The 8,712-nt window shown below is 69.4% G+C and overlaps 1 protein-coding gene across 1 annotated transcript; it reads left to right on the forward strand.

Moving 5' to 3' along the window:
- The first annotated feature begins 751 nt into the window (after positions 1-751).
- On the forward strand, positions 752-7,459 carry GOLGA7B (golgin A7 family member B). Its single transcript, XM_067537125.1, has 5 exons — positions 752-863; positions 2,568-2,693; positions 5,802-5,954; positions 6,723-6,824; positions 7,221-7,459. Exons 1-5 carry the CDS (start codon positions 852-854, stop codon positions 7,323-7,325), a joined length of 498 nt encoding a protein of 165 aa, XP_067393226.1. The 5' UTR covers positions 752-851; the 3' UTR covers positions 7,326-7,459.
- The last annotated feature ends 1,253 nt before the right edge of the window (positions 7,460-8,712 follow it).

Below are 8,712 nucleotides of genomic sequence, written 5' to 3' on the forward strand. Positions count from 1 at the left end.
CACCCCCATACCCAGCGCCAGGCCTGCATGGCGGGCTGTGGGCCAGGCCTGTGGGGCGGAGCCGCGGGGCTGGGCCGAGCCCCTTCCCTGCTGGGCTGGGGGTCGAGGGCGGCCAGAGCCCCCGGGGCTGGGCGCTGGGCACGGACGGGGGGATGCAGCCCCGTGCCCCCCGTGCCAGGGCCCAGGCTCCGGGCGGGCAATGCCCAGGCACCCCGGGCTCTGGTGGCGCCTTCCCGGGGCGCAGGGGCTGCAGGGCCCCGCCGGGCCCGGCTCGGCACCGCTGTGTGCCCCCCCCACCCCCCCGCGGGCGGCGCAGCCCCGCCCCTGGAGACGCCAGTCACCGAGCCCGGCCGCGCGGCGCTGGGCGGGGAGACTCGCTGCGGCCGCGCCGGGGAGCAGCGCCGGGCCCCCCCCGCACCGGGCACCGAGCCCCTCCGTGCACCGAGCCCCCCCTGCACCGGCCCCCCCCCTGCACCGGGCCCCTCCGTGCACCGAGCCCCCCCCTGCACCGGGCCCCCCCCTGCACCGGGCCCCTCCTCCACCGAGCCCCCCCCTTGACCCGGCCCCTCCGTGCACCGAGCCCCCCCCGCACCGGCCCCCCTGCACCGGGCCCCTCCGTGCACCGAGCCCCCCCTGCACCGATCCCCTCCTGCACCGAGCCCCCCCTGCACCGGGCCCCCCCCCCGCACCGAGCCCCCCTGCACCGGGCCCCCCCCTGCACCGGGCTCCTCCCCTCCCCCCCGCGCGGCTCCGGCTCGCAGCGCGGCTCCGGCGCGGAGCAGCGGGTTCAGCACCGGGGACAGCGCGCGCCGCACCCGCCGGGCCGGGCAGGGCCGGGCCCCGGACCCGCCATGGCAACCGAGGTGAGCGGCGCGGGCTCCGGCCGGGGCCGGGTCCGGGTCCGGGGCGCGGCGGCTCCTGCTGCATCCGCCGCCCCGGAGCGAGTCCGGGGGTGCAGGGCCGGGCTGCCCGGAGCAGGGGGGGCGGAGGGGGGGCCAGGCCTGTTCCCTTCTTCGTGCTGAGACAGAGCGGCTCTGGGCCCGGTCCGCAGTGGGGTGCAGCCCGTTGGGGCCGGGGCCGGGGCTGCCCTCCTGCTGCCCTGCGAGCTGGGGGTCCCGAGGGAGGCGGGGTCGGTGCAGCCCCCCTTTGCCCGGGGCCCGGGCCCTGCCCGTCCCTGCGGGGTCCCGGCGCCCCCCCGTGGAATCCGCAGCGAGAGCCAGATCCCGGGGCTGCCCTCCGGCTGTGGGTCAGAGCTCAGCGAGGGGGTGTCAGTGGTGGGGCTGGTGTCAGTGGTGGGGCTGGGCGGGGCCGGGAGCAGGGCGGGGGGCGGCAGAGCTCAGAGTGGAGGGGGTGTCCCGGGAGGGGCAGGGTCGCAGGGGGGTGCTATGCCCCGGCGTTAAGCAGGCTCTGGGAGGACCCTGGCTGTGCCCCCCCCCGTGCCCCCCCAGGACGAGCCCCACGGCTTTACCGCTCCGGAGACTGGCCCTGCCGCACCCCGGAGCCGGCGGGTTTATCAGCCCCCCGGGCGCGGACAGCAGCGCCCACCGCCCCCGTGCCAGGCTCGCCCAGCGCCCCGCCTCTGCCGGCCCCCTGCCCTGCTGGGCCCCAGGCAGGGTGAGCTGAGGACAGGCCCTGGGGCGGGGTGGGGAGAAGGTCCTGGTTCAGGGCCGGGGGCCACGCCCAGCCCCTTCAGTGACCCGCTTGCCCTGAGGGCAAACGCAACCCTCCCCCCCGTACCACTGTGGCAGGGCCAGGGAGCTGGGGTTCTCCTCCCTCCCCGTGACACTGACCCCTTAGCCAGGAGCCCCCCAAATACACCCTGCAAGGTCCCTGAGCTAGGGACAGGGCCGGGCAGCCCAGGGTGCAGGGGAGCTGGGGTGGGCCCAGAGCCCTGCCTGCCGCGTGGTCTCCCTTGCGGCATGGGGGCAGCTGGCAGGCGAGGCGCGCGCACGCCCGTCGCTCTGGCGTGGAGGCCAGGCCCTGCTCCGGGACCAGCCGGGACGGTCCCACACAGCCAGGTGCCCTGGGAACGCGATGAGCACCTGCCGAGCGCCGGGCCGGGGGTGCGGGTGGGTTGGTTTGGTGACAGAGGGGAGCACGTTTGTCACGGAGCCACGGGGTCGGTGCTGCGGCCCCAGCGTTGGAACAGGCTCTGGGAGGAGCCCGTCCGTGTGCCAGGCCCCCGAGGGGGATCCCGCTCTTCCTCCAGGGGAAGCCAGGCAGCTTCACCGCCTCCTTAGGTTGGGAGGGCGCGTGGCCGAGGGGTATGGGGGATGGGTGGGCGCGTGGCCGAGGAGTACAGATGTGGGGGATGGGTGGGCGTGTGGCCGAGGGGTACAGATGTGGAGGATGGGAGGGCGCGTGCCCGGCCTGGCGTGGTTGGCCTGTGGCCTGCAGCATGACGGGGGTTCCTGCCCCACGCTCCGTGCCCCTGCCCAGCCCTTGCTGCCAGTGTTGCCCAGGCTTTGCCCCCCCAGCCTCTGCTGCAGTCCTGAGCTCTGCTCAGTGTCGGCCCCCTGTGTCCTGCCGCAGCCCCCTCTGTAACCCGCGCCCCTCTGTCCTGTCAGGCCCACAATCTGCAGGAGCTGCGGCGGAGCGCCTCCCTGGCCACCAAGGTCTTTGTGCAGCGGGACTACAGCGACGGGACCCTCTGCCAGTTCCAGACCAAGTTCCCCCCCGAGCTGGACAGCCGGGTAGGAGATGCGTGCAGGCGCTGGCTGGGTCAGAGCAGGGACATGCAGGGTCTTGGGGTGAAGCCCCATCCCCCCACCCCAGTAGCTAGTCCTGATAGCGGCCTGGAGCCCCGAGGCTCCGTGGACTTGCTATCCCTGGGCCTGGTGTGACAAAGGGAAGCTATTCATGGGGTTTTTCTGAGCAGTGTGTGTGTGCCTCAGTTTCCCCCATATGTGACTCGTATTTCGGGGGGGTGATCATTGCAGAGGCCACTGGAGGGCGGCTGGGCCTTCCCCAGACACACACACGCCCTCTGCCTTGGGTCAACCAGCTGCAGCAGGTTGCAGGCGAAGACAAGGAGGAGGCTGGGGGGGGCCGGGGGCCGGGTCTGGGGATGAGGGGTCAGAGGCCGGCGCGCCCGAGAGTGGGGCCCGGAAACGCTCCAGCTGGCCACGGCTGTAACTTCTAATTCATCTGCTAACGAAGTGTCTGCGCTGTGACCCTGAGAGATGCCCCTGGCTGGGTCCAGAGCCCTGTCCTGGGGGCGCCGGCACACACGCCAGCTGGCACCGACACTGGCGGCCCTTGGCATGGTGTCCGATGCGGGTCCACAGGCCTGATGCTCCGGAACAGCCCGGGGCAGGCCCAGTTCATGGTGTCAGACTCACTCAGGGTCTGGCTGTCACGGGGGCAAGCCCCTCAGCGCCCCGCCTCCTGGGACCAAACCGCAGAGCTGGCAGCGCCCGTGTCACGCCGGGAGCTCCCTGCAGAGAGGTATCTGAGCTGGGCCCCTGGGGGAGACCTGCACCCCCAAAGGGAGCATTGCATCCCCACCCCCCGTGCAGGGGCTCAGCCGGCGCGGTACCAGCAGGAGGTGCTAGCACAGCGCAGCCAGTCCTGGGTTAGCACCGAGCGCAGAAAGTGACAGCCTGGGCCACCCAGGTTACCCAGAGCCCCCGCCAAGCGCTGTCCACCCCATCCCGCTGTCCCTCTGTCCTGTCCACCCCATCCCGCTGTCCCTCTGTCCTGTGTTCAAATTCCCGGGCCAGGCCCACCTGCCCCTTGTGCAGCTGCTCACACCCGGCTGGCTTCCTGCAGGGGGGGGGGGGGGGGGGGTTTAGGTAGCAAATGTCTGGGGATTGGACTGGCCGTTGTTCTCATGGACCCTCCCTGGATGCCAGGCGCCGTCCCCACCTTGGGTGCAGCCGGCCTGAGACAAACCGCCTTGTCCCACCGCCTGGCTATCCATGCGGCACAGAGGGGAAACTGAGGCACCGCATTCATGCAAACCGCTTACTGAAAATCCCCAGCCCATCACATCCCCGCACGAGAGCTGCCCCCGCCTCCAGCCAGGCCCTGCATTGCCTGGATGACTGTGCACGTCCCGGTGTCTGTGTGTGTGTGTCGAGGGGGGGAGTGACGGGGGGTGCCCTGCGGGGCACTCTGCTGGCCACTCCCTGCGTCCCTGCCGGCTGGAAGGGCGCCCCTCACTCCTCCAGGCTGCACCGGTCTGTCTCATTGGGAGACAGCGAGTGTTTCAGGGCAGCAATGCCACTGGGCAGCTCATGCTCAGGGCTGGATTAACGCACAGGCTTTGGCGGCTGCAGCCCAGGGCCTTGGGATAAGGGGGGGCCCTGCAAAAAGGGTTGGCAACCTTTCGGGTGTGACGCACCAAGTCGTCCGTCCGTCGTCGTGTCCCCCCCCCCTCGGCCCCGTCCTATGTGCTGTGGGCCCAGCGTGAGTGCGAGTGCCGCTCAAACTCATCGCATGTCCCATGTTTGGCACATGCACGCCATAGGGTGCCGACCCCTGCAACGTAACTGTGACCTGTCCGTGCCCAGGGCAGCCACCCGGGAATGCCAAGATCAAAAGCAGAGCAGATTCTCCCCGCGCTGGTGGGTGACACCGAGGCCAGGCTTCCCAACCAGCCACGAACTGCTTCTGAATCCCCACAGAAGCCAGTCCACAAATGCCCACAGCCCCCTTTACTGCATTTCAGCTTCTGGCTCCCAAATCAGCACCAGGTCCAGCAAAGAGACCAGTTGTTTAAACTCTCTGCTCTTTACTAAAAAGGTTCCCTCTGACCCCAAGGGGTCAGCCACAGCACCAGAGCAATGTAAATTTGGATCTTACCTAAAATACCACGCTGCCAGCCAATCCTTCAGTAACTAAAACTAAAGGTTTATTGTAAAAAGACAGAAATAAACCAGGAGAGAAATGTTAAAGGGTTAAAGCAAATCAGATACATACAAATGATTAAGAGTCCATCTACATCAGGTTTCTGGGAGAAATGTGGAGTTGCAGACTTGTACAGTTCCTCTGGTTCACATCCAGTACCTGGATGGGTCTAAGTTCTTTGGTTCAGTTGCAAAGTGAATTGATCCAGAGGTAGGTGTGTGTCTGCAGCTGGACAGGAACAAAGACAAAATGGTTTCTGTGGTTTGATCTCATAAACCCTCTGTCCCGGGCTATGCGGCCTGCGGAAAGTCACAAGAACTAAAATGGAGTCAAGAGTCACATGGGCCAATCCTGGTGACTGTTCAGGTCTGCCTTCAGTTTCTTCCTGGGCCCTTTGCTTCTGTAAAGGTTTTGATGGGCCATTACGCAGGCTATTGTCCTGCCGCCTCCGTCTGGGGTGTGTCCCAGCCAGCCAATTTGACAGACAGGTACAGCAGATGTGTCCCTAGCTGCCAGTACAGACAGAAGACATGCAGAGAAGTGTTGTCACCTGACTTAGCCCATTATAACCGCTCTGACCGCACCTGACACGGCACAGCTCCATGAATTATCGTTCTGACACACTGATGTTAACCAATATGACAAATGCCCCCCCATCTCCCCCGCATGACACCCCCAACGCGGGAGTGGGGTAGGAGGAGTAATCGGCGCTCCTGAACACACCCCAGGGCCCCCCATTCAGACAGCGCGACAGGAACCCCAGCACGGCTTCCTGTTAACGCAGAGGCAGCGTCGCGAGCCTCCATGCCACGCTTGTGAGCGTTGACTCCTGTACGGGGGCGTTAATCCAGGCCGGCCCCTGCTGCCGGGCATGGCTGCGCGTGGCCGGGCGCGGCCCAGGAAGCTCTGGGGTGGCGCCCCGTGTCCTCACCCGGGTTTCTCTGCCCCAGCTGGAGCGGCAGCTCTTCGAGGAGACGGTGAAGACCCTCAACAGCTACTACGCGGAGGCTGAGAAGGTCGGGGGCAGCTCTTACCTGGAGGGGTGCCTGGCCTGCGCCACAGCCTACTTCATCTTCCTCTGCATGGAGACCCACTACGAGAAGGTGGGGCGGGGCCCGGGCAGCAGCCCTGGGGTGCAGGGATCCAGCTCACGTAGCGGCAGCCCGGAGTCTGGGCACGGGCAGAGCCCTCTCCACCGGCTCCCCCCGTCATGCGGGAGCCCAGGATTTCTCCTCCGCATTGCAAAACTCCACTGAACCCCAGCTCCGGCTCCGACCCTGCACTCGGCCCCGCGCCCATCAGGCGGCAGCGGGCCATGGTGCCTGGTCTAGCTAGGTGAGGGGGGGACAGGGCAGGGGCTAGCTGCACCTGGCTGGGGCACTTTTCCCAGCACAGCTCTCTAGCGGGCCTCACGCGGGCAGGGAAAGGGCCCAGCTGCGGGGTGTTGTGGCCGGGTCTCAGGGCCCTGCCTGCACCCTGGGTCTCAGCAGCTCCCCCAGCCAGCCGTGGGGCCGGCTCCAGCCCAGCGTCTCCCCACTCCCAGGGGCAGCACCTCCCGTCCTCTTGGTCCGGCTAGCATTTGACCTCTGCCCCCCCCCCTTCTCTCAGCCGCTGCCCCTCCTCTGAGCAGGGGGGCTGGGAGCCAGGACTGTGCCTGGGGGCCAGTCCTCCCCCCACCCTGTTCCCCCGTTACCCCCTTTCCCAAGGGGACCGTGCCCTGCCCCACAGGCAGCGTGTGTGTCAGGCTGTTGCTGTGGGGTGGGCGCGCTGGAGGCAGGGATTGGGTTAGCCTCAGTGAGAGCAGCACAGCCGAGGGACCCGATCCCCCGCCAGGGGCGCAAGCTGACGGCCTGGCCCCTTTCCCTTCCCAGGTGCTGAGGAAGATCTCCACGTACATCCAGGAGCAGAACGAGAAGGTCTATGCGCCGCGGGGCCTGCTGCTCACCAACCCTGTGGAGCGGGGCATGAGGGTCGTATCCTCCTGGGCTGCCTGCCCCGCCTGGGGGCTGCCAGGGAGGGGCGGGAGCAACGGGGGCAGGGGTGGGGCCCAAGGGATGGGTGTGGAGGAATGGGCACAGGGCAGGGACGGGCACGGGCGAGCAGGGGGCAGGACGGGCACGGGGCCTGGCCACCCCTGCCTGGTGCCCGACGCTCTCCCAGGCGCGCATGCGGCTGCCCCCTCGTGTGCCCTCTCTGCAGTGCTGGCTCTGCCCCACACCCGCGCCAGCCCCACACCCCGGCATGGTGGGGTTGGGGCAGCCTGGGGAGGTGGGGACCCACGGCAGACACGGGGCGCTGGGAGCCGCTGCCTCCCCGCTCCTGCTGTCCGTCAGCCCTGGTCCTGGCGTCTGTCCTTAGCCCGGGCCCAGATCGAGATCTCCATCTACGAGGACCGGTGCAGCAGCGGCAGCTCCAGCAGCTCCAGCGCCAGCAGCAGCAGCGGGGGGGGCGGGGGCGGCGGGGGGGGCCGGTGACTGGCAGGGAGTCCCTGCAGCGGGGACCTGTACTGCCGGGAGGATGGCCGCGGCCTCGCCGAGCTCCGCAGGCTGCGGTACCAGAGCACCCGCTTCTGAGCGCCCGCGGGCAGCCCCCAGGGAGGGCGCAGCAGCCCTGAGCCGAGGGCCCTGGCCCAGGCATTGCCCCCGGGCCCACGTCCTGGGCGGTGCCGCCTGGGACGCCGAGAGCTGACGGGCCTGCAGAGACCGTGCCGGCGCTGGGGGGCGGGGGCAGCGGGACGATGCCCAGGGAGCGTCCCCAGCCCGCGCTGAGCTGCCTCCCTCCGGCCGCACCACCCTGGGCCCAGCCTTGGCACCTGGCGTAGGCACTGGCAAAGCCCACGGCACCGGCCCCTCTGCATGTCGGGCCCCGCTCCAGGCCCCGAGCCTGCCCTGGGCTTGGGATGTGCATGAGCGCCGGCTCCCCGGCCGTGGCTGGTGCCGTGCCAGCACAGCACCGGGCTGCTCCCCATGGGCACCCGGCTGCAGAGCCCCCTCCCAGCGAGCGACTCCCTCCCCCCCGTGCTGGCTGCTTCGTGCCCAAGAACGTGCCTGGCAGGCGGGGCCCTGGGTGCCCAGCCCCTCCGCAGCTTGCCGGTCCTATGGCTGGGCGCGGGCACGCTGAGCCGTGGCGCAGAAAGGAGCCCACGGGGGCTCTGGGGGGCGTGCCGGGGAGAGCTGGGCTGGGCGGGGGGCAGCGACGCATGTCCCGGGGGTCACCAGCCCTGGCCAAACGCCTCCTCAGCCAAAGGGGCTGTGACTGGCCCCACGCCGCCTGCAGCCCCTACGCCCCAGCCTGCTGCCTGCTCCCCACTGCGGGAGGGGGTTTTGCACCCCGGGGAGCTGCATGGCCTGGCCCCCCCCCCACACCCCCTGCCTGTTTCCCCCTCCCCCATCCCTTCCCTGCATGTGCCCATTGCCTTCCCGCAGGGTGACCCGCCCCGGCCCAGGGTGGGCGCTGGGGCCACAGCCTGGGGGTGCTGCCTGCTTGGCTCTGTGCCCCCACCAAAGGTTAAAGTGCTGACCTGACCCAAGGGGGGGGGGGAGTGACCCATCAGCCCAGCCCCCCAGCAGCTTTCCTGCAAGGCCCCCCTCCCCTGCCCCGGTTCTTCTGCCGTCCCAGAAAGGTGCTGCTTCCTTCTGGCTCCTCCGCTCCTGTGCAGACACCCTGCAGGGTGAGCGGAGCCCAGCGGACAGGCAGCCCGCCTTGCCACGCCAGCGCCAGTGGGGGCACGGAGGAGGGTGCAGCGGAGAGAGCCAGGCCCGGCCCACGGGGCCGCGGTGCTGCAGGGAATGGGGCAGAGGTGAGGGGCGAGGCACTCTGGCTGGGCGGCCAGGCCAGATGACCTGGACGGTCCATGGATCT

The sequence above is a fragment of the Emydura macquarii genome, unplaced genomic scaffold, assembly GCF_026122565.2.
Source record: "Emydura macquarii macquarii isolate MOO-44397 ecotype Brisbane River unplaced genomic scaffold, CSIRO-AGI_Emac_v2 contig_3692, whole genome shotgun sequence".
NCBI classification, from domain to species: domain Eukaryota; kingdom Metazoa; phylum Chordata; order Testudines; family Chelidae; genus Emydura; species Emydura macquarii.